The 26,667-nt window shown below is 38.5% G+C and overlaps 1 protein-coding gene across 8 annotated transcripts in view; it reads left to right on the top strand.

The window, feature by feature from the left end:
• fer (FER tyrosine kinase) overlaps positions 1-26,276 on the top strand; it is a 165,052-nt gene extending 138,776 nt beyond the window's left edge. For 7 of the 8 annotated variants that reach the window (XM_062972207.1, XM_062972206.1, XM_008113993.3 and 4 more), the window contains 3 exons: positions 3,562-3,716; positions 10,252-10,374; positions 19,007-26,276. In XM_062972207.1, the coding sequence (XP_062828277.1) occupies positions 3,562-3,716; positions 10,252-10,374; positions 19,007-19,152 (424 nt within the window). In that variant the 3' untranslated portion in view covers positions 19,153-26,276. Of the gene's footprint in view, positions 1-3,561; positions 3,717-10,251; positions 10,375-14,512; positions 15,237-19,006 lie in introns of those variants that run through there. The other variant, XM_062972208.1, reaches the window with a different exon arrangement.
• The last annotated feature ends 391 nt before the right edge of the window (positions 26,277-26,667 follow it).

Genomic DNA, 26,667 nt, shown 5'->3' with positions numbered 1-26,667 from the left:
AAGCCTGCATTGAAGGAATGTGCAAGTTCCAAGCTTAACAGTATCTTTTTTTTAAAAAAAATCATTCTAAGCTGCTTTGAGTTGTGATCTGGAAAAGAGACAAAATAGAAATAAATATAATAAATAAATAAATAAATAAATAAACCCTTTATCACCGCTGAATGGCCCTTATTTCAAACATGATGCAAGCTTAGAGATTCAGGACTTCTATGAAAGCACATAGTGAAGAGGAGCACCAAGAATCCTCCCCAGATTCATGGGTGTTCATTTGCACATGCGGAGATTTGCACTTGCCATACAACTCTTTGCACTCAGCAGTTGGGAATGTCTTTCCTTCCCTTGTGCATCTACATCTCACCTCAAAACCCAGTGCCCCATTTCAGACCTGTAAGGGAGGCAAGCTTCAAAGAACCAATGGCTGTGAAGTCTTGAGGTTTGAAAGATTTGAAAAAACATCATGGGAGTATGATGTTCTTCTGCTGCTGTAGTATGACCAGAAAAAATGTGAAGCTTCTGCTGTTGATTCTTCTGTCCTTCCTTCTTTCCTCTCTCTTGATTTGCCTCTCTTCCCCCTCATGTATATATCCTTGAAACATTGGTTGACAGGAACATGACTGGGATTGGTAGGTGGTCAAGGTTGTTGGCGAGGGAGGATGGCAATGGTGTAAAGAGGTAAATACTTCTTCTCCCATCCACAACTTTTCACCTGCAAATGATCCCCTCCCAGATCTGCTTTACAGGATTTTTTTAAAGTAATCTCAAAGCTCGGGTTGTTCATAGAACATCTACTTCCATGTTTCCTAGGACTCCCAAAACTAGACAAAGCCACAGCCCATGTTGCAGCCAGAATAGCACTGATTCTGCCAAGCATGCTGTGCTTCCGCCCACTTGGGTTAGTGCCACTTATGTAACTGGACAGCTTGCCTCCCTTATTGGTCTGAAAAAGGGTATTGGGTTTTGAGGTGAGATATGGATGTCCATTACAATCCCGTTGCCTGATTGGATTTGTACTGACTTTGCAAAGTGGCAGACACTGCAGTTTTTACTTTCTCTGTATGCTTTTTCTAGCTGTTGGTTTGCCAAAAAGTCATAGTAGGCAGTATGCTTATCCATAGGAACCACAGTATGACAATCTAACAGCCCTGAGATAAATATCTAGTGTTCAATAATTTATTTATTTAAATGGTGCACATTTGGACATCGTGTTAGTTTAGTACCTTGCTTGATCCAGGATTATTGTGCTGCCTTTTAGTGGAATGACTTCAGTTTTTCGCCCAAGAAAGAAACACAGAATTAGATCCATGGCTTGTACCCAGCTTACATATAAATAACATTCCATTTAAAAGCCTGTATAATTTATAATCTTAATAATCCTTAATGAAATCAGACTAATCCTCAAAGACACAATTCATTACTTATGCATAGCAACCTGTCTGTTAGCAAATTATCTGTTGATGCTGAAAGCAAAAGGCAAATTCTTTGTAAATCCTTTTCTCAGGAATGACTGCTAAGGCTGTAACTGTAATTCTCTACATTAAATGCTTCTGTTCAAATAGTTTAACATTATTTTTTTCCTTTGGACAGCTGTGCTCATAAACAAATGGGAATATAAGCTGTTTTATAATGGTTTTAAGAATGTTTCGAGTTGAAAAGACTCTCTTTCTTGCTGAATAGCTTTCACTGAGCATTTCTGCTTTGTTTTCAGATTTTTATATTATTGTGAGTTTTCACCAAATACATTTAAATCTGTGAGAACTGCTGTGAAGTGATAAGGACTTAAGCATGCAAAAGTCTGGTGTCAATGGTTTTCTTTACTGTGACCCTGAGTGAGAGTCTGGAAACAACTTGTTATAAGTAACTCCAGACAGTCCCCAAGTTACGAACAAGATAGGCTCCTTAGGTTTGTTCTTAAGTTGAATTTGTAAGATGGAATAGGTACATTTTTAACTGTAGCTCCAGCCATTTTTAAAAAGTTTTGGATAGCAGAGGGAAAGGTTAACCTCTGTGATATTTGTTTGCTGTCTGTGCCCCCGTTCAGAAGATTTCGTCTCATGTTCTGTCCCTGTAATAATTGGATTTTGAAAATTTTGGCTTGTAATGGAAACAAGGATTGGTTATAAAGCTTCAGTGGAAACACCTTCCTCCCTTGATAAGACTTACTGGAGTGAATTTCCCTTCCTAGGGATAGATTTCCTCTCATTTCCTGTTTTCTCATCCCTGTTTGTAACTAGAAGTTATATGTAAGTTGTATGTTTGTAACTCTGGGACTCCCTATAGTTTGTTCTAATTGTTTCCTTCTGGACACTTTGAAAAGCAGTCACTTGTGAACAAGGTCAAAATTTTTCAATCCTTGGCTACTAGGCAGACTATTTTAGCTCCCAATAGTCCTTTTTTTTTTTTTTTTAGAAGCCACATAAACTTGAATCTACAATAAAGGCATCTTATGGCATTGTCACTAGCACAATTTGTGAAGAATGTCTCCAGATTTCAGCCACTTGACATTCCTATTTTCCCTACAAACTGAAAAAATGATGAAGAAAATTAAATTTTGTCATTTCATTTCTTTTTATCCCTGTTCATTTAATACCTATAACAGTGAGTCAAAAAGCCATTCCATGGTATATTTGTTTTTCACTTTTGCAGTTAGCCCAGTAATTTTAGTATTGGCCGTTAGTGTGGCAGGCTAGGATTTGTAAATCTCCATTTAACCATGAAGTAAACCATAAATAACTGAGGTTTCTTAGCCTCCGATTTAAAAAGTTATTCTAAGAATATACAGCTAAATTAAAAGCCGGTATATTGCATTGAGATGTTTGAAGGAAAGGTTGCTTATAAATAAAATTAATTTGTAGATTTATATAATATATTATTGATGCATGTTTTAGTACTAATAGATGAACTTGAGACAAGCAATATATACTGGGTTTTACAATATTTTTAAAGATTTTTATTCTGTTATGTTCATGTTTAACCAAGAGTGATACATCCTCAAGGACTAAGAATGCAGCCATTCACCAGAAACCGAAATAGAGACAGGCTCTAGAGAATGGATGTAATTGGCAATGAATGAGGGGAAAGTATATATCGAAATCCTGTTCCATGTTTTCTGTGTTTGCAGTTATGGGACTACCGCAGTAAGTTGCATCAAATCATAGTAAACTTTAGGGTAGTCCCACTAAAATCAAGGGGACAAATGAGTCAAAACTGATTCACATCTCTTTGATTCCAGTGGATTTATCATAAGAAAGACGAAGTCTGGATGCAATCCTGTTTCTTCAGGCTATACTATCCTTTCACATCAGATATGATTTGATTGGCTGCACTGTACTGGAAATAACAAGCCTCAAGGGCAGCACTCTGACAAAACTGTTGTTTTTCATGTACTTCTGTTAATATTTTACTAAGAGGTATTTTACAGGAACCATTATATAGATTGTATCTCCAAGTTTCTCCTAAAGTAGAAAAACTGTGAAGCTGTTCCCGCCTAAGCTGATTCAGTTTTTGAATATAGAAATGCAATCTGACTGTATTGATTTAAAATCCATATTTTTCCCAACACAGGGACCTTGCTGCAAGGAACTGTTTAGTAGGGGAGAACAATGTTCTGAAAATTAGTGACTTTGGAATGTCTCGTCAAGAAGATGATGGAGTATATTCCTCTTCAGGATTAAAGCAGATTCCTATCAAATGGACTGCTCCAGAAGCTTTGAACTATGGTAAGGAAATAGCATTGCTATTTGAACAGTGCTCCTTCCAAAATAGTTTTGAGGTTTTTTATTGTTTGTTTTGGGGGGGTGTTGCCATTCTGATGTATAATACAAACACAGGAAAAGTAGAAACACGTTTGTCTCTTGTGTAAGACTTCTCTTCTAAACAACATAAACAAAACAGCAGTTCCCTTTTAAGCAAATACTCAGATGCTTAAGGACTCTCTCATAAATAAAATATAAAATTAAGAATCAGCAGATCCCACATGAACTTACTTTACTACAGAGATCTGCTTCTTAGCCCTTTTTCTTTGTGTTCTTGGTCCTCAGAGTTCAGGTGTGTCATTCACAATAGGACTTTTTCAATGTGTTGCCCTAAATCTGGAATGCACTTTCCGGTACCAGTTGAAGCCCTTTTAAGATTCCCCAATCTTTGGGACCTTTAAATGTATACATATAATATTTACCTGGCTGGTAGCTCTTCTGCTACTCATATTTTATGTGTTTATATAATGCTATTACACTGTTAAAAATATTTTATTATACCAGCTCTTGGAGGTTATTGCTAGATGAGTAGTTCATATATACACCCCGTAAATAAACAAATGGTAAGTAGAAGATACACTTTAGGTCTATGGATAGAACACTGTGGTAGATTTCTTCTGTTTATCCTGATTAGATAATCTATAACATACACAACTGAGCAAGTGTGTAAATAAAAATAGGTAGGAAGCTCTCTATTTTGGCATTTGGTTTTTCAAACTTTTATTGTATGAGCTAGGTGGATATAACACCCAAGAGAAAGCAGTTCATAAACTGTGCTCAGAAAAGAAAGAAGCTGGTATTTTTTCTAAACCTTTTAGAGTTATTTACCCAGCACTTTTATGCATCCACCTGCTGTTGCCTTTGAAAATAAATAAAGGCACACTATTTATGGAGAAGAAAAATTGCCTATAACAAGATGGGTTGGTCATAGAAATAGAATAAAACTATTCTAAGTAAGAATGAAGGAATAGGAAGCTCTAATTTATGGAAAGCCACTTAAGTAACAGCATGTAGGTTTTAGTCCTGTGAATGGGGTAATACATAGTATTTTGAAAGAAAGAAAGAAAGAAAGAAAGAACTGATTAGCGGTTACCACATGTTGACTTATTTTAAGGTCGTGCTATTCTTAGAATCAAAGTCATACTACTTGTGCTCTCCATTAGTTACAACTCAGGTAGAGCTTCAATTATTTTTTCTAAAAATTTACATTTCAAAATGTATCTATTAAACTTTTAGCAAATGTATCCACTGTGTTGGTCAGTTTCCAGAAATACAATGATACAAGGATGGCATATTGAATATCCTAAGTTCATTCTTCGTTGCAGTATTGCACAATATGCTTATGAAAATATTTACTGTAAATTTTGATCTAAAAGTTAATTTTGAGAGTTACGACCTACTTTTCTGAAAAAACAATTCTACATCAGTTACATCTCTGTGTTACATTTCGATATCACCTAGGATGTAACCAGTTATGCTGAGTTTTTGTAACTTTGTGCTTCGTCTTTTCGAATTTCCTAAAACTGTTAGATAGTTATGTTGCCAATAAGCCATTTTCTTTCTTTTTTTATATACATGGATAGATTATAGGAATGCCATTTGGCCTCATATGCTACTTTCTTTTCTATCCTGTAGGAATTGGTTCTTCCTTTCTTATTTCAGGTTTAACTACCCTAAAATGTTTTCTTGAGGATTTCCAAAATGGACTTGAGCTTTTGCAAGTAGATTAGCAGCAGATTATTAATTATTTGCATTGCTATTACTGTATTTTTACCATCAGGGTATTTATGGGATCCCAACATATTTTGACTGGCATTATGTACTATGTTTCTAGATTTGAGTGATAGATGTTATATTTAGAAACTACAGAGATGTAAGCTTTTCTGAAGACCAGAATATTATAGGAAAGCTAGTGGTTTGATTGTTGGACAAGGACTCCAGGAGACCAGGGTTCAAATCATCAGTGTGGCATGGAAATAAATTAACTAACCTCAGGCATACTCTCTCAGCCTAAAAATTAAGCAAGGACAAACCTCCTTAGAACAAATCTTGTGAACTAAAACCCATGATTTGGTTGTTATAGGTAGTCAATCTGAAAGAATATAACAATAATAACAATAATAAGTTCTTGTACCACACTTGCGAAAAGTTACTATTTAGATGTTTCAAATCATATTTTATCCTTGGTCCAAACTGCAGTACCTCTACTTTTCATAGTTGCTTAAACCTCTTGAGAAAATCATTTTTGTTCACTATACTCTCATAGCATAACCTGTTTAATTTCCTAAATCATTTATACTTACCACACATTTCTATTGTCGGCATGCTTGGGGTTACCCAGATTTTATACTTAGAAAGGTAATTGAATTTGCATAACTTACATTTTCTTTAGGAATGAATTACTTCTATTTGTCATTGCTGAATGCTTTTAATGAAAGGTCTTAAATTACTGAATGCCAAGGTCTGAAAGGAGAATAGGCAGACCTACAAAAGTAATCATACTACCAGCAGCTCAGCCCATAATTGCTCCCTACCATTCCAGGCAGCATAATTTAAAGCAGCATGAAAGAATATTTAATTTTAAGTGCAAACATAACTTTCAGAGGGCAAAAGAGTTAGCACAACCCTGACCCTCAGTATCATTCATATGCATTTTGTTTTAGCTTGTAGTAAACAACACATCCCGTCTTTCAAATGACCAACTTAATATTTAGCATTTAGAAGCATTCATGTAAGATATGTTAGTGCTTGAAATAAAGAGGATGTTGAAGATTATAAAAAATAAAAAGCAGAAATGTTTTAAAACACGTTTAAGGCAGAAAACCCATAAGCAAATTCCAGTGGAGCATTGACAGATGTCAGCTTATTCAATGGAAAGTTCCCCTCTTTCCCACTCCTAGTCCAAAGGTCCCTATCCCTATCTTCTCCAGAATGTCTTCAAACTTCTAGAGGAAATTTTGAGGCTGCACAGATTAGCTACAACAGAGAGCAAGGAACCCATCTCCCTATTTCACTGATAGAAAATATTTAATTGGAAAGGCTAATTGGATATTCAGCTTCTCAGAGATACCCTGCAGCTACTGCAGTCCTGCTGCTGCTGGACTAGTCTCAAAGTATCTCTGATGTTGAAGAACAAAAGAGGCTATGTCTTGTCTGATGATTTGGAGGGTAAACACCCTCATGTGGAAGACTACTGTAGGAAATCAAGATAGGAATCCGTAGGTATCATTGACCTTTGTAGCTAGTTTCTAACAGTGTTTGACAGAGGAGTAGCATGCTTGATCTCTGTCTTTGAACATACAGCAGAGTCCATTTTCAACTATAATCAATAGAGTACCATCCTGTTCTGAGGAGATATCAAGCTGGTAATAAATCTGATGAATTCCAAAGAAGCACACATAGCCTGTGCAAGGCAGATGGCTGAAAGATCACCAGTGATCTATAGATTTTTTTTAAAAAAAAACTTACGGAATACTAAATGATCAAAATGTACTATTTATTTACTGTATTTATTACTGTGTTATCACAGGAACATTTACAGATGTCATCTTTCATGTATTTTGGTTTGAGCAGAGTGACTTATAAAATAATCACTGTTAGATTTTGTGACATGGTTGACAATCCCTTGGTCATCATTGCACCAAAAAGGTTTTCTTATCTGTCCCTATGTTATGGGTTTGGAGACCAGAGTTTAAATGCTGTGATTTTGGAAATACTTGCCTCTTCAGAGATAATTCAGTATGGACAACAAACTGACAGAGTATGCAGGAAGTATAGTCTGTATAACATTTAAAAAACTTGGAAGAAGAAAGAAAACCCATAATGCTCCATAGATTCTAATGTGCTCATAACTGAGCTGCTGTAAATGTAAATGAAATATTCTGCTCTCTAAATGTCAAGGTCATTGAGAAAGGAATGATTGTCTTTCTTATGGTAAATACTCTTCATAATTCAGTCCTGTAAATGTTTCCTAAGAAGTAAATCCAGTTGAGTGTGATAGGGTTTGCTTCCAGGTAAGTGTGTATTGGATTGTAGCCAAAAGCTATTATAATATGTACTGCTGCTATCTTTTGCTACCTTTTGCTGCTGATATCTTTTGAAGACATTCTGGTGTAATTCTCAACCTTGTAATACAAAGACATACAGTAGTTTGAAAATGACAGCAGTGGCAACTGTATTTCTGTTTGAAACATGTATTGCCACTCTGTAATATTGAAGAGAAAAAAAGTGTAATTTGGCTAGCATGTAAGAACTTTACATTTGAAATGGATTTTTACTAATAGGAATAAAGGAGCTTATACTTCTTCAAATTTTTCACATTTCTCTTTCTTAGGAGATAAAGACTAGGAGGCAGAAGAGGTTGAAAATCATCTGATCTTCCATTCATGATTTTTTAAAAATAACAATATTTTAGACTTAACTTCATCAAGGATTTGAGCATAACTTGTTTTTTAAGCTGTTTTCTAAAATAATTCACAGTAAAAAGTATGAGTGTTAATGTATGAGGAGAATGTCATTGGGTTATATTTGTTTGTTTTATAATACTTAGTGGCAAATCTCTGTTTTACAAGAACTGTCAATACTTTAATAATAATAATAACAACAACAACAACAACAACAACAACTTTATTTTTATACCCCGCCCCATATCCCCGAAAGGACTCGGGGCGGCTTACATAGGGCCTAGCCCGATAAAACAATCAAATATCAATAACACAGCAATAAAACAATTATACCAATAAAAACATCAATATCAGTAAAACAATCATTAAAATCGACATGAAGCATGCAATATTACTTTTAAAGCATACTTTAAAAGGGCGTGGCAGTTTTATCCTTGGATGCAGTAATAGTTCAGTTTTAGGATCTATTTCCCTGTCACTGTCATGACATATTCATCTAAAACAATCCTATCATAATAAGAAACAATTATAATGTTTTTCAATGTGCAGTTCTAATATTTGACTTGCGTTGAAATGTACCTTTCACGTTTCACTTTTTTCTTTTGCAATATATCACACTGCCAAAGGGGCAATCTGTTTTACAGAATCAAAAGTATCTCGCTTCATCAGAAGAGGGAACAGTGAAAATGTGAAATTTTAGTTTCTCCAGACAAAATGTACTCTATTATTTTAGAGCTGTCATCTGCAGAGGATCCAAAACCACAACTAACCACTCTCAGTCGCTTTACACACATGCACAATTGCCTAAAGGCCTACTTGCCTACAGAGACACACTCTGTAAATAGTGTCATGCATGTGGGCATGGCTGAGCTGAGTATCATTCAAAGCAGGCAAGCTTGTCCCTGACTATCTACTAAAAATTAACATCAGCTCACCTCTTGACAACCTGACCCTGCTATTGTACTTTGTTATGATTGATGGTTCCAGTACCATCGGACTGTTTGTTACTGGATATCTATAGTGCCTCAGCTTCTGAATTTATTTCTGGCTAAATATTAAAGATTGGGACATATTGTGTTCAGTAGTCAGTCAGGGGAAGCCTGCTTGCTTTTAAAGAAATTCAGCTCAGCCCATGTCCAGACACCTGACAACTGACATCTGAGGGTACATACCATTTTACTATGTTTGAGGATCTACATCAGAGGCTTAAGTTGTCTTCTCTCATGAGGGCTTGGAGGTCTCTCCTTCAGCTTCACTTCTTTCTGAATGGGATTAGGACTCGGCTGTTCATCAGGCTGAACTTCTGAAGGAAGACTTAGATCCTGAAAATCTTCTAAAGAAGATGAACTCTTCACAGAGGGCATGACATGACAATAAGGAGTGGCTTCAGTTTCTTTGAAAAACCCTATATAGAACCCTCAGTTAGTGAGGATTTAGCATTATAAGAACTCAACCTCATAGAAGCTTCTGGTTGTGCAGTTTTCCATGTTGAGGCCACTTTGTTGCTGCTGAGAGGATCCAGAAGGCTTGAGGACTGTCCAAAACTGTCCTTTCTGGTACAAAGATTTCCTTCAAGAAAGACATCTTCAGATTGTTCACTTTTATATTGTAGGAAAAGTTTGAATGACACTTTACATAAATTTGAATTATGAAGGTTTGGTATCATTTTAATTTTTTGATGGACAGCATTGGGAGCAGCTTATGCCTTATAGTAATTTAAAGTGGGTTTTTTTTATAATGAAAATGAATATGTTACTATCACTTTATTAAATGTAAATATGACATAATATTTTACAATTCTCACTAGAATAAGTAATTTTAATGAAGTATTTCCAAAGTGCATGTTAACAAATAAATAAAGAGCTGCCTTATCTGCTTGCCACTTCACCTAGTTTGAAGTTCCTAAATCCCAAAGCTGAAGGATTGAGTGGATAATGTAATCTGTTTTTTAAACACTTCACCTGGGGAAACATGGGAAACATTTGGTATTCGTGTAAATACACTACATCTTTGTGATACACGCATAAGACATATTGTCAGATTTCATTTGCCAACACATTATTGCTTATCCTCTCACCATCTGTTTTCATTAATAGGTCGATACACTTCTGAAAGTGATGTATGGAGTTATGGAATCTTCCTCTGGGAGACCTTCAGTTTAGGTGTATGTCCATACCCAGGAATGACTAATCAGCAAGCAAGGGAACAAGTAGAGAAAGGTGACTGCTGTGTGGCTGTTTATGTGTGCTTAATATACTTTAAGGCATTTTATTAAGGCTTGTGATTTGTGAGTCTGAGATTTACCAGACTACAGCAAAGGTTTCCAAAAAAAAGCGCTGAAATGAAGGTTGGGTATCCCTTATCTGAAAAGCTTGAGCCCAGAAGTGTTTGGGATTTTATATTGTTTTAGACTTTGGAATACTTAAAATCATAGAATCATAGAGTTGGAAGAGACCTCATGGGCCATCCAGTCCAACCCCCTGCTAAGAAGAAGGAAAATCCCATTCAAAGCACCTCTAACTTGTATTTATACATACATAATGAATTAGAAATCCTAGATATGAGACCCAAGTCTAAATATAAAATTATTTGAGTTTCATGTGCCTCTTATACACATATTTATATACACAATATTTTTATTATTTTGTGCATGACACAAAAGTACGTGTATATTGCACCATCAGAGAGCAAAGGTGTCATTATCTCAGTCACCCATGGGGACATCTCTGGATTTTGGGATGCTCAATCTGTACGTGAAAATCAGTATTATTGAAATGATATAGCAGGTATTTCTCTTTTGTTTTGGTATCAGATTTGTATTTTCAAAAATGAATGAGTAATGCTTTATAATTAAAAGTGTTATGCTTGAAGCATGATGTCTCCAACTTTCCAAGAAAGTATTTTTACAAGGTGGAAATATGTAGAGGTCTGATTATGAGGGCTGTGGCTCATAAGAGGATATGGCATAATCAATTTGCTGTCCTTAAGATGCCATTGGACTCACAATTCTATATGGGTCTTTAAAAAACCGAAAAAACACTTGGAAATAGTACTAACTAGCTTTGGAACCCGACGGTTATTTGAAAAAGGCATTATTTGTCTTTAATTGTTAGGTATTCTCAGTTTGGAGTGGGTGAACTACAATTCCCAGAATCGTGGGTCAATCCTCCTCAAACCCTGCCAGTATTCAAAGTTGGCCATTTTGGGTCTGTGTACCAAGTGTGATCCAGATCTGTCATTAGTTGGTCATCGCCTGACTTGCAGTGCTCTCTGGATGGGGGTGAACTGCTACAACTCCCAGATTCCAGGGGCAATTGTCCCAAAACATCTATCAATGTCCACAGCAGGCTATGTTGAGTCTGTGTGCCAAGTTTGGTCCAGATCTGTTGTTGGCTGGGTTCAGTGCTCTTTGGATACAGGTGAACTACAACTCCCAAAATCAAGGCCCATTCCCACAAACCCCTGCAGTATGTTCAGTTGGTCTTGAGGCTTCTCTGTGCAAAGTTTGGTCCCAGTCCACTGTCGGTGGGAGCCACTGTTTCTCTGGATGGAGGTGAACTATAACTCCCATTCCCCCAAACTTGTCCAATGTGTTCTTTTGGTTATGGGGACTCTGTGTGCCAAGTTTGGTCCTGGTCCATCATTGGAGAGGTTCGGAGTGCTAATTCATTGCTGGTGGACTATAAATCCCAGTACCTACTACTCCCAAATGTCCAGGCCAATTCCTCTCAAAACCCACCAGTATTCAAATCTGGGCATATCAGGTATGCATGGCAAGTTTGGCCCAGAGCCATCATTATTTGGGTTCATAGCATTCTGGGTGTAGGTGAACTACAACTCCTCTAAATTCCCCAGTAGGAGTCACAGTGCTCTGACTTGATGCAGGGTGAACTACAACTTCCACCATGTGGAGTCAATCCCCCAAACTCCTCCAGTAAGTTTAACTGCTGCTCAGTTCTGCTGTGTTTGTTATGCAGACAGATTTGAAAGGAAAGGCAGTAGGAGGGGTCATGCAAATGTTACACCAACGGAGAACCCTGGGATGCCTGCCTGTGGTGGAGGAAAATGCAAAATCTAGGATGAAATGGTCCCCAAATGAAAGCATTCCTTGAGTGGTGGGCCGTAGTATTTGGGGAGGACATTGGCAGGGATTGGGCTACATGTTCATGGAGCTCGCTGTAACCACAATGTCAGTGGACGGGAGTGACTTGGTGGCTCCTTAGCACTGGGGACAAGCTTAGCCTGTTTGTGGAGGCCGGAGGCTGTCTGTGTGAGCGGACACCCGTGCCACATACACACATACAAGTTTTCACTTTTATTATGGATATAGATAGATATAGATATATAGATATTATTAAATGTGTTTGCCCAGATAGATGGGAAAGATGCATTCTGCTCAAGTGGCTCTTGTTTTCATTTGCATCAAAGGTGAGCAGGTTGATGCTCACAGACTGCACACATTCCCCAAATATGCATTTGAAAACTTCCAAGGATTCCCATGTTCTCATTAATGTTTTGCAAAAGTTACTGTCCCTCAAATAAATACCATTGATGCCACTATAGGCATAAAGGCATTTCACCTGTATTTTTCCCTTTGGAATTGTTTTAGGCTCCCTATGTGTTCATATATTCAAATTAGAAATTGCTTCTGATGATTTCCCATTGGGAAAAAAGCTACTCCTAGGCCTAGCAGGCACAAGAGTTTCATAGCAAAAATGGCCCTATCCCACCTTGAGGACAGGAGGAGTTCTAAAAAGGAGATGTCAGGGAGCCCCTGGTGGCGCAGTGAATTAAACCCTTGTGTCGGCAGGGCTGTGGCGCAGGCTGGAGAGCAGCTGCAATGAATCACTGCAATGAATCACTCTGACCAGGAGGTCATGAGTTCGAGGCCCGCTCGGAGCCTATGTTTGTTTGTCTTTGTTCTATGTTAAAAAGGCATTGAATGTTTGTCTATATGTGTAATGTGATCCGCCCTGAGTCCCCTTCGGGGTGAGAAGGGCGGAATATAAATGCTACAAATAAATAAATAAGGTTGGGTTGCTGACCCAAAGGTTGCCGGTTCGAATCCAACCCGGGGAGAGTGCAGATGAGCTCCCTCTATCAGCTCCAGCTCCATGTGGGGATATGAGAGCAGCATCCAACAAGGATGATAAAAACATCAAAACGTCCGGGTGTCCCCTGGGCAACATCCTTGCATACAGCCAATTCTCTCACACCTGGAGCAACTTGCAGTTTCTAAAATCGCTCCTGACATGAAAAAAGTGGCAGTGTTGGGATGCAGCATTTCAGTAGTGAAGAGAATGTACCACCCATGGAAGATGCTGATCCCCAATTTACCCATAAGGAGTGACCTGTGATCTCTTGCTTAAAAGGTAGGCATGTTATCAGCATGGAGTGGATCATGCTTTTTCGGGGACCTGAAGTATCAGTTCAACTTTGTCTCCATAAAGTTATTACAGCGTAGCATCAGCGAAACACTTGAGCTTTTCACTGGGTGGAACTTGCCATTATGATGCTCATCTTTTCCTTAAGATCTGCATGGCCACTATCAGTATGCCTGTAAATTTTAAATAAAGGCATAGTTTCTGAGATTATAGGATGTATGGCCTATTCATTTCAAACCCTGGAAGCTCATCTTTCATAGTTTTAAGAGTCACATTTGACCCGGCCCCTTGCCTCCTAGGAAGATTATTTATGTTTGAGGGAAAATGTGCTGTAGGCTGATTGAGCAAAGAAAACAATTAGCAATGAGCAAGGGAATTTAGAGTGAAATGGAGGAGAGGGAAATGTGATCAAAAATGGTCAAAGCTGCAAGGCAAAAATTCCAGGAAGAAATATCAGGATAGAAGAAAGTATGATTAAGGCTAGTCATAATGTGCTTACCTTGTATTGCTTTGATTTCAAATTAAATCAGTAAAACTACCAAAAAAAAGAGCAGGTAGTTGCAACACAAATGTAATAAGTTGAAGTAATTCTGAAAATCATATTTGAATAAATCCATTGAAATCATGTTAGCTAGGACATGGATTGTGAGAGAAATGTGTTCTTCTCCCATTTCAGTATAAAGGTACAAAATACACACTTTCCAAACTTAAAGGCAGTCCAGAATGTCATCTGCTATCAAAGTTCATACATTACTGATATTTATATGTGTGCATGTGTGTATATCTTTTGTGTGTATATCATATTGGAAGAATATGCATAAAACGGTTGTTTTAAAAGTTTCAAAGTACATACTTGTTCATACAAATCCTGTCTCTCTCTCTCTCTCTCTCTCTCTCTGTCTCTCTCTCTCTCTCTCTCTCTCTATATATATATATATATATATATAAATGTAATGGAATTTGGGCCTAGAAGTAAGCAACAAAATCTAAACACCCCAGAACCACGAAACTTGGCAACTGAACCCAACGGCCTTGCCACTAGGTTCCTACCACGAAACCCAACATCTAGAATCAAACTGGGATCCACAAAACCCCAAAAGCAGGCAAAAACTATCTGCGCATGTGCTGAACAGGAACCGGCGCGCGCTCAGCACACCCCCCACCCTCAACGGTCACTCGCGTGCTCGCCTTCTCCCGCTGCCACAGCCATCTTCGCCACCAAGACAGAGGGCAGTTAAACCGGCGGTTTCCTCCACGGGGCTTACCGTTATCTCTGCATCCTCGGGCCTTGGAAGTCCGAGGGAAGCCCAGACCTCCCGGGAAGAGAACAAGCAAACCCCGGCAGGCTACTGCGCCTGCTCACTCCCTGTGGAAACAAGAGCTTGCCCCGGGTAGACTGATAAGCGTAGCCCTGCCTCTGCCAGGCGCCACAGCGAGAGAGCCACGTGCCCACAAAGCAGCGGGCACAACAGGGGCATGGCCTTGGCCGGGCGCACTGCATCGACAAAGGCAGGGAGGCGGATCCCAAGGAGATGCTGAGGAGATAGAAATAAAAGAGGGAGCAGGCCGCAGCATCCCAAGGAAGACAGATTGTGTCATGTAGGGGCCAGCTTGGGCCCTCCCTCCCTCCAGCTGTGTTTTGGACTTCAACTCCCATCATTCCTCACAGCCTCAGGCCCCTTCCTTTTCCCCCTCAGCTCTGTCTTGTGTTGTTATATACATGTAAATACTGTATAATAATAATAATAATAATAATAATAATAATAATAATAATACCTCTAATACCCCAGGCCCTTGGAAAGACTCTGATGTTCAGAGATGGACCCCAGACTCTTGGACCTCGTGTGCATGGCTGCTGTATGTACATGTAAATAATAATAATAATAATAATAATAATAATAATAATAATAATAATAATAATACCTCTAATATCCTAGGCTTTTTGGAAAAGCCTAATCTTCACAGACATCAGTCCTCATGTAGCCGGAGGAACAGGGAGACAAAAGTCCTCCGGCTGCCCCAGGAAGATGCGAAGGAGGAGGTGGAGGGGCAGAGAGACCCCGCAGCAGAGATAGCCATGCACCTCGGAACAGCTGCTAAGAGCCTTCCAGCTACTCAAAGATGACCAAGGAAGGCGTATTTTCCATTAAACCTTCCTTCTGAGCCTCCCTCCCTTGAGGCACCTTCCTGCGGCATCACTATTCATTTATTTATTTATTTACAACATTTATACCCCGCCCTTCTCACCCGAGGGGACTCAGGGCAGCTTACAAAAATTGGCAAAATTTAATGCCCAAAATGCAATCATAAAAACAAAACAATATAAACAGATCCATTAATAACATTGTTAAAACACATTATAAAACCTTAAGAATGTATTTATAATTAATTCCATTCGTCCAAGATCCTCATGCTTCATCCTTAAATCAAGCCATGTCAACTTTGTCATTTACTCATCAAAAGCTTGGGCACATAACCATGTTTTCATGGCCCTTCTGAATCCCAGCAGGGTAGGAGCCTGTCGGATATCTCCAGAGAGGGCGTTCCACAGCCAGGGAGCCACCAACAAGAAGGCCCTGTCCCTCGTTCCCACCAGCCGCGCCTGCGAGGCAGGTGGGACCGAGAGCAGGGCCTCACCAGATGATCTTGGTGATCTTACTGGTTCATAGGAGGAGATATGTTCGGACAAGTAGATTGGGCCAGAACCATTTAGGGCTTTATAGGTCAAAACCAACACTTTGTATTGGGCTCGGTAGCATATCGACAGCCAGTGGAGCTGACTTAGAAGGGGGGTGGTGCGCTCCCTGTAAGCTGCCCCGGTTATTGATCTGGCTGCTGCCCGTCGGACTAATTGGAGCTTCCGGGCCGTCTTCAAAGGCAACCCCACGTAGAGCACGTTGCAGTAGTCTAAATGGGATGTAACCAGAGCGTGGACCACCGTGGCCAAGTCAGACCTCCCAAGGAACGGGCGCAGCTGGCGCACAAGTCTTAGTTGTGCGAATGCTCCCTGGCCACTGCCAAGACCTGGGGCTCCAGGCTCAGCGATGAATCCAGGAGAACACCCAGACTGCGAACCTGTGTCTTCAGGGGGAGTGCGACCCTGTCCAACACAGGCTGTAACCCTATTCCCTGTTCAGGGTTACGATTGACCAGGAGGACCTCTGTCTTTTCTGGATTCAATTTCAACTTGTTCGCCCTCATCCAGTCCGACACAGTGGCCAGACACCAGTTCAGGACCTGAACAGCCTCCTTAGTGACAGGTGGGAAGGAGTGACAGAGCTAGACATCATTTGCATACAGATGACACCGCACCCCAAAACTCCGGATGATCTTTCCCAACGGCTTCATGTAGATGTTGAACAACATGGGGGACAGTGCTGAACCCTGTGGGACCCCACAAGACAACGGTTGTGGGGCTGAGCAGGCGTCCCCCAATGACACCATTTGGGAACGACCCTCCAGAAAGGACCGGAGCCACTGCAGAACAGTATCCCCGAGCCCCATCCCGGCAAGGAGCCCCAGAAGGATACCGTGATCGACAGTATCGAAGGCCGCTGAGAGGTCCAGCAGAACCAGCAGGGACACACTCCCCCTGTCCAGTTCCCGGCGTAGATCATCGACTAAGGCGACCAAGGCTGTCTCGGTACCATGCCCCGGCCTGAAGCCAGACTGTGCCAGATCCAGAAAATCGGTATCTACCAAGAATGCCTGGAGTTGTGCGGCCACCACACGTTCCACGACCTTGCCCAAAAAGGGATCATTGGAAATAGGCGATAGTTATCCAATTGAGTGGGGTCCAGTGATGGCTTTTTCAACAGCGGTTTGATAACAGCCAATTTAAGGCTTGCTGGAAAAATGCCTTCCCGAAGGGAGGCATTCACCACCACCTTCACCTACTCGGCCAATCCCCCTCTGGCTTCTCTCACCAGCCAGGATGGGCAGGGATCTAGGATGCATGTGGTAGCCCTCACCTCTCCAAGCACCTTGTCCATGTCCTCAGGCTGAACCAACTGAAATGAATCCATCAAAATAGGACAAGCAGGTGCTCATGCTACATCCTCGGAGACTGCCGTTAATATGGTGTCAAAGCCAGAACGGATCAAAGCGACTTTGTCCACAAAGAACCGAGCAAATGCTTCACAGCAGGCTGCCGAGTTGTCAGGGATCCCGTCTTGAGGGACGGGATATAACAAACCTCTGACAACTCTGAACAGCTCCGCTGGATGGTTCTTTGCAGATGCAATATTAGCTGCAAAGAAAACATTCTTTGCAGCATCTATTGCCGCGGCATATGTCCTGAGGTAGAGACATAGCCATGTTTGGTTTGGCTCGCTCGGCTTTGAACGCCACACGCCCTCTAGTCCCCTCTTCTTCACTATCACAAGCACGGTTGGTGGGGACGAGAGAGAGGGCCTTCTCTGTGGTGGTCCCCCGGCTCTGGAACTCACTCCCCAGGGAAATCAGGCAAGCCCCCACCCTGGTAGCATTCAGAAAGAGCTTGAAAACCTGGCTCTTTACTCAGGCCTTTAGTTAAAGATTGCTCATCCCCATAGCAATCTGTATCTGTGACCATTCCTGTACCGGTTTACAATTTTTACCTATGTCAACGTGATAAAGACACAGGGTCTATTCCCATCCCAATTTGCACTTCCAAGAATTTGCAGCACTTTATCAGTCACCTCGTGTTTACAATATTTATATGGTGCACCTTACCCAGTCTACTTTTACAACCTCTCCATTTTAATCCATGTTTTTATTAGCTCTTGTCATTTGTTTTTACTGGCTAATGTTTAAATTTTTATAATTGTGCATGTTTTTTATCTATTGTTGTGTTTTATATTGCTATTGTTTTTATTCGGGCTTGGCCCCATGTAAGCCGCCCTGAGTCCCCTTTGGGGAGATAGAGGCGGGGTATAAAAATAAAGTTATTATTATTATTATTATCAAAGGTGTCTCAAATGGCACCTCTCAAGTTTACCCTTCCCCGCTGCACCCCTCAGCAGCACCTCCATGCTCCTACAGACAGACTTTGAGGCTGCAAGGCTATTCACTGCTATTCAGCTAAAGCCACAGCAACGCGTGGCCGGGCACAGCTAGTTTTCTATAAAATACATTAAAATATAAAAATTTTCATGTTATAAAGTGAGATCAGAAATTAAATGGTATGATTTTCAAAGTGGGAGTCTGTCAGCAATCCTGTTTGAAAGATTAATACTATATTTTGTTGGTTGATCTGACACACTAAAAACGAAGAGGGAATTGTGGAGCCAATATTTTACACAGGTTGCAAATTTGAGATTGTGATTTATATCTGACAGAACTGAAATTCTGCTATTTCCACCTGAAAGCCTTAAATGTTTTCATTTCCAAAACTTTCATATTCTGCAGAAATGAACTCTTAACTACTGAATACTATTTCACATATATTTCCAATTGTTATCTCTCCCTGTTTCAAAATATATGCTAGGCTATCGAATGTCAGCGCCTCAGAAGTGCCCGGAAGAAATCTATAAAATAATGCAACGGTGTTGGGATTACAATCCTGAAATGAGACCAAAATTCAGCGAAATTCAAAAAGAGCTTTCTGCATTGAAAAAGAAAGTGTCATCATGAGAAAGTAGCAGATCACAAACTACAGGACTCCTCTCCTTTTCAGAAAAGTAATATTTTATGTCATGAACACTCTGTATTTCTACCACAACTCTTTCAGTATTCTTCTAAGATTCCTTTTTTTAGAAAAACAAAAAAACTAAACCCTGTTTAAATGTATCCGGGCTGGAAAATGTCAAAGATACCTATGTTAAAGAGAGAGTGCTTTACCAAATGCTTTATTTCCAATCACAGTGATGCTTCATTTAGGTTCCATATATAGGCATTGATATATGAGAAAATCTAAGGAAATCTCACTGCTTTCTGCTTCTGTGATAAAATTATGACAATGTTTTAGGGCCAGTTTTTCTGCTTCTGGTTGCAGGTTCTCCCAGCAATCATACTGAAAAGTTTTGCTAACTTGTATACCATTCCTATGGATCTTAAAACTGAAGGCAAAGTTTTAAGTATTATCTTGATTTAAAATATTATAAAGTATATTGCTCTGGGGGTAAAATCTATTAGAATCTTGACTATGCATGTATTCTTATTCTTTTAAAAGTGACACAATTTAAAGTATAACTTTAGAATGAGGAATGCATGCACTAGTTTCTTGCTGATGTTTCAAGACAGTAAACACTTCTGATAGTAGAAATTATTTATTTCTACTTTTAAAGTAAGAAAAAAAGCACAATTCTCCAGCAATCAACATGCCCAAATCTATGTGTAGTCTTAACTTTTAACTACAGGGACAGGGAAAAGGATAAATCCAAAGCTGAATCCAGTGTTGGATTAGGCATTCAACAAAATAAGAAGCTCAACAACAATAATAATTTATACCCTGGTTTCCACATGTAAGCAAAACTCTGTGAAGGGTTGGAGGGGGAAAAGAGAGAGGCCGGGCGGGTTAGTGGTCATGTGAGGAGTAGCAGCCAATCAAAACTAAGTGCAGAGGGGGTGGGGAGCGGTCCACAGAAGTTTACTTTTTTAAATTCTGGTCTTTTACTACTGCAGGTCTGATCTAACATAATCATGGCTATGGGAATAAATCTTATTATTTTAAAAGTGACATCAATATAAAAGGTTAACTTTAGAATGAGGAATGCGTGCACTAGTTTCTTGCTGACAGTTCAAGACAGTAAACACTTCTGATAGTAGACATTGTTCATTTCCACTTTTAAAGCAAGAAAAAATACCATTCTCCAGCAATTGATATGCACAAATCTATGTGTGGTCTTAACTTTTATATGTAGTGACAGGGAAAAGAATAAATCCAAAGCAGATTCCTAACTTGTGAAATAGCTGTCGGGAAATACTGCAGATGCATCTGTCTTTCAGAAAGAAGAACTAAGGCACTATACAGTTATTTTAGAATGTGCACATTTGGAAATGCTGTCATCACAAAACAAACTTGTCTGAAAATAAGAGTGGCACATAATGAAAGTAACCATTAGCATTGATTTTGTATAAGGAAGAGGAAGTGAATTACCTGATTGGCCTTTGGAAGCTCTGTGAATTGTTGTTTCTGTCCTGTATGCTGCTGAAGATAGGAAAAGAGAGGAGGATATGATATGTACACATGTTTCCAAAGGGAACATGTATATATATAACAAGGAAATGTTATATTCCCTAAATAATATCTTGGCACACTAAAGAAGCTACATATTTTGCACATTCAATAGTAATCAGTTTCTCAAACTGCAGTCACATTCTCCTGGCTTTATTCAATAGACATTTCACATACACAGAATTACTAGAGGATGTCAATATGTATGCCAGCTCTGGGCAAAACACAGCAATTGGATTATTTCATGGTTCTAATCAGTCAGAGCTCTTGGATCTGTAGTTAATCAGTTTTGATGAAATTATTTCATGGTTGTGCATAAGAGACAGAAAAATGGTCACAGTGTATTATCAACCTGATCTCTTCTAACCCAGTAGGGTGAAATTCTGCCCAATGAGGAATCAAATAGTGTTGTTTTGTACAGTAGCACCAAGATTTTGGTGAAGACTTGGATGTTATTACATGTTACATGTTTAGCTGACCCTCCAGACCAGAGCACATTTGTTCTGCTGTGTGGTTTTGTGGTAGTAAAGTGGTGATGTCAAGCAAGGTGTTTACTTCTTGTAGTTTAGAGAGGTTGATGTCATTAAGGTGATGATAAAATTTAATGTTGGCATAAAATGGTGAAACATTGCATCAGATGGCATTCTCCAGATTAGATGGAGTTATTAGGGGGTCAAGTGCTCATGCACAAAGAATGGTCTATAGGTCAGAATCTAGTATAGAGGCAAAGGGGTTGGGAAGGAAATGTAATGTTACATATTTTACTCTGGAGTTTTCTTTATTTCACAGTGGGCACATGTTGATCTTAAACAGTTTGTTCATCACAAATGGGAAACATTACTTGATTACTGTGATCCTAAAGCGATCCAAATGAGTGTGCCTTAATTCATTGGCATTCCTTAGTTCAAATGCTCAAGGATGAAATGCTTTCACCACGTGGAAAACACCACCAATTTGCCCAGTCCTAGATCTCCAGCTATGCATACACTAATGTATAAATGTAATGACAAGAATGTATTTTCTTTTATTCACAGTGTTCTTAATTTTTCTTTTAAGGGTTAATATTTTTATATAGGAGAGAGTATACCATTTCTTAAAAGTCATTTGAATGTACTAATCTGTTTCTTAATTTGATTAAAAGGATACCCTGTCCTATTCTTTTTGTACAGATGTAAAGGATAACTGCTATTTATATGTCATTTATGTAAGCAGTTCAAATTTGCAGTTCATGTCAGACTGCTGATCCAAAGCTTTTTTCAAACATGGAATACCAGTAGCATTTAGAGTTTGTTTTGTTCGTCTTCTGTCCTAAAATTAAGAGTCAGTTCAACTTCAGTTACTGTTTGAGACATTGTCACAGTTGGTTTGCTCACATGCAGCATGTTTGGTGTGTTGGCAGTTAACAAGTATTTTATTTTACACTGTCTTACTAACATGTAACTTCATAAAGTGCTGCTTCTATCATTAGAAACACTTCCAGCTATGTATGTTAGGAAGTTAAATCCTACCAGACAGATAAAGATATGGATGATGTAAAGTCAAAACATTATTTGAAAATTGGGCTTTGTTACAAGATCTGTATAGTTCTCCTATTTAAAAAAGATCATAATTTCTCACCCTACTTTGAAGGAACATGCAGTGTTAAATTGAGATAGCATTTGTCTTCGTGCATCACCGTAAATCTCAATGGGCTTTGGAATTGCTGATAGTGTACCTATCTAGGAAGTCAATGTGCCTCACTTTACTCATTTCATAATTAAAAGCCATTTTAAAACATATATGCTAGATAAAAAGCAGTTTGAACTCAGTGATTTGAGTCCCTTGGTGTAATTTCTCATTTTCAGGAATTATGATTTTTAAATAAAGTTTAAAATTAAAAATTAAAATTCCAGCCAAAAATCCCATCTTGCAAATTTGAAACCTCATATTTTTCAATCTGCAGTCTGGCAAACCTATGTGAAAATATCATGTCTGGAAAGAATAATCATCTACTGATACTCGAAGTTTAGCAACTTTCCATTTTCTAAATATTTGCAAAACATTACATCTGTTTGAAGTGTTAGGCAATTCATATAGCGTATTTACTCAAATCTAATGCTCACTTTTTTTTAGCTAAATTACATATCGAAAAGTGTGGTGCACATTAAATTTGATGGCACATTAGAATTGTGCACGTAAACCTACCTGCTCCCCTCCATCAGGCAGAGGCAGGCAAACTCATCAGCCTCAGCCTGACGGAGGGGCATGGCTTCCCAACTAGCCTAATTCACAAGGCCTTCAAAACCTCCCCCTTGGTTTTAAAGGCCTCGTTAATGATGCCTTAGTTGGGAAGCGAGTTTTCCTGCCTCAGCCTAATGGAGGTGCACATTACACTCAGTGGTGCATTATACTTTGGTAAATATGGGTATTTCCCAAATACAACAATTTTTATTCAAAAAATATGGAGGTAAATACTAGAACAGTTCGATAAATAACAAATGGTTATGAAATGTCACCAGCCTATTTATTGGAAACACAATTTAATGCTTATTGTCATCTTTTGTTTTATCAGCTGTTACTATGTACGCTAGTGACCTTAATAGCACAATGTAAGCAAATTCAGTACAGAACAAACACAGTAATAACCACAGTGCTTGCTGTTATTATATATATTTGCGCTGCTGGTTAAAATTCTGTAGTCCTCTCTCCTAAAAAAAAAATAATAATACTAAAAATCGTTTCAACTTCATCATTTTTAGTTGGATTGAGATTTGGAGATTGTTTCAGACGTTCATTAGAAATACAATTTTCTTGTTACTATTTGCAGTGGTTTTCTTCCCGTCCCCCAAACAAATAAGATGGGCTGCAGGGTTTTTTGGGGGGGTTTTTTGGAGGGGGGGGATACAAGGGTGCAATATTAGAGCCAAAGTGCATATCTCATAAATAGTGTGTGTGTCTACACATGTTTCTTTCAAGGGAATTAGATTATTACTATTAATTAGATTAGATTAAACTGGCAGAAGACTTTATGGCAAGTTATCATCATCATCATCATCATCATCTGAGATGTTCGAAGCAGAACAAACCTTCAATTGTTTTTTCTCTTTAAAGTTTGTCATCTTCTAGCATTATGCATAATTGTTCTGATAGTTCGGGATTTTCTTTTTTGAGCTTACCAATTGTCATGCAGGTCCACCAGCTGCTGCTTTCTTGAAATCTAAAGCAGAGCCTGATTGAACCATTGCCCAGATACTGCTCTTTCCTCCCTCAGATGTTAGAAAGTTAGATCCTGAATCACTGAAAAATATGAAGAACAACAGAATTCACAGAGTTGAAAGTTACATCCTTCTCCTTCCCTTTATAACCTGTCAATAATTATAAACAGGAAGGGAAAATTATAGAAGTTGAGCTGTCTTAAAGAGGGGTTATCATTCTTCATATGGGAAGTTGCTGTTGAATAAGCACAAGAGTCAGTAGCATTAATTTTATAGATCCTTAGGTTAGATTTAAAAAAATGAATGTGGAAATATAGAGAAAATATGCCCGCTCCGATATGTATATATATGGTTGTTAAAAGCAGATGTATAATACATTGATTTTGGCATTGAATCATAGGAGGAAATGACACAAACTGGGGGCAAGAAATGTACAGCTGCCCATCTATGTTTTCAGCTCATAAAGTTTCCCTTGTACATAGGAACTGAGTAACTTAAAGGAGGTTCTTTAAAGGAACTTTAAAATCTGCCAGTAAGAGACTTGGATATCTATAGGATTTTAAGTTTGAGAAATTGATTGAGAAAAAATAGATGAACCCACAAAAGAGTTAATGAAACTGACAGGAAGCTCCTCCAACAACCTTGCTTTGAATGAACCTTGAGCTTCAGATATTATTAACTTGATTGTTAATTGCAATTGTACTTAAAGTTTAAAATCATAAATCACTGTGAAATTACACCATTGAGTGAAATAAAAGTGCGGTTTCTTGTTACATATTGCTCAGAGCTTGGAAATGCTATATTTTAGCCTCTGATTCCTAGAATCCCAGTCAGCATGATCTCAGGTCATACTGTTGTGAGGTGTATCTTTTCCAAGCTCTACGTCTACATAAAGTATTATTTTTCATAAGAATGGATCAATTGTTTAAGGCAACTAAATCACATGAAAAGCAGAGCAATCAAAAATGAAATGGAGGAAAGCTCGCTTATAATTGCGAGCAGGTCTACATCAGTAATGTAATTTTAGCTTTGATTTTAAAACACAACATATCACAGTACTAGGATATCATGTACATGAAGGGGAGGTAGAAAAACCCTGTAATAAAGTAGCACTCTGCATGAAAAAAGAACACTTTCCAACCCAACGAAAGGAGGTCACTGCCATATTATTAGTTTACAGAGGAGAGATTCTTCTTCAAAGAGAGAAATACAAGAGCAGCCAATGCAAAAATATCAGATTAGTTGTTTTCCAATGCATCAAGGAATGGCACAGGAAATTGCATTTTTCTGAAGGTTTTATTAAAAAACAAAACTAAAGGAAAACTACAGAGTCCTAGTTATGTAGACCAATAAGATAAACCCAAAATAGGCGTGTATAGTAAACCTTCCTTAAAAGTCTATATTGGTCTATACTCTCTGGGGGTTTGATCCTGTTTGTTATCCTGATGCTGTTCTAGTCTTAATGGCTCTTCAGTTCTAGAAGAACTGAATCCAAGGAACATTTTTACAATATAATTCAATGCCATCAAATGCCATCTGGTCAGACCTTTTAACTTTCTCCACAAAAATAGATGGCTCACTCAAGTGCTTTAAAATGAGTAGTTGCTCTTTTTCGATTATTAAGTAATTACCATGTGATTGGACAAGGATCACCCTTTCCCATAGAAAGAATGGCTGATTTGACAGCCACAAACAAGGTGTTTTTCCAATTACATTTTCCTTTCTTGTCTTTGTGTGCTGGTTGTACAAAATTGGAAACTCACTGGGGCTTGTTTGACAAACCACAGTTTAAGAATGTTACACATTTTGCATAGGGACACTGCAATAGTTTACAGTTTTCTACTTACATGTATTCTGGTGTGGATGGTTGGTTCTTTTTCCCTTTTCCCTTTTTTTTAAAGTTAGTGCCAATATACGCACCAGCAGGTTTAATATCAGGTAAAGCACCTTTTATGCTCTTTGTTGTTTAAATATAATATATTTGTGAAACACATTGGTAATACATAACACTGGAAAGGATGGCATCTTCCCAAAAAGTGCAGGTGCTTAACAAAGGGAGGAAGGCAGGCTTTGAGTGGCTTTCCTAGCTTTTAACAAGAGTCAGAATGATAGCTTATGTATACTTACTTAGTTGTCTGTCATGTGTAATTTTAACAGATCTACATTTTATCTTTTATTTATTTGCAATTTTTTATATTTACATTTGAACTGAAGATAACCTTATTTCACTATCCTAGCCTAAGAAGGGGCCTTTTCTATTCTTAGTACATTTGCAAGTCAATTTTGAATGGGATCTCTCTCTTTGACTGGACCAATTACCACTAACCAGGTCTGCGAGACCTTTTTTTACTGTATTCTTTCAATAAATGTACAATGTTTGTATTGTATGTGTCTGGTCTCATCTTTGGTGTTCAGTAGTTTCCACATTGTCATTTAAACAAATTCTGCCACTCACTGTAAATAAGTAATTAATAGCTAGAAAATCACTGTGTTACTAAAATTTTGAAAGCAGGTTTGGGTTTTCCATTATGTGGGTCAAAAGAGCTGAGATACATCTTTCTAAAAAAATCAGTAACTTGCACATCTTTTCAATTTGTCAATCTGCATTGATGGTTGATGCTTTATGTGTGCTCATTTCATGGGAGCTGCTTATTCGGGAGCAGCACCTGCAATACATTTAAATGTCCCAAAAACATGTCATGAACACCATACCATGCTTTGTAAATAAATATTTGTCTATGCATAAAGGCAAAATTTTGAATTTTCTTTGCCAAAATT

The sequence above is a fragment of the Anolis carolinensis genome, chromosome 2, assembly GCF_035594765.1.
Source record: "Anolis carolinensis isolate JA03-04 chromosome 2, rAnoCar3.1.pri, whole genome shotgun sequence".
NCBI lineage: Eukaryota > Metazoa > Chordata > Lepidosauria > Squamata > Dactyloidae > Anolis > Anolis carolinensis.
The sequence above is the reverse complement of the archived record's forward strand: the minus strand, read 5'-3'. Positions and strand labels throughout refer to the sequence as shown.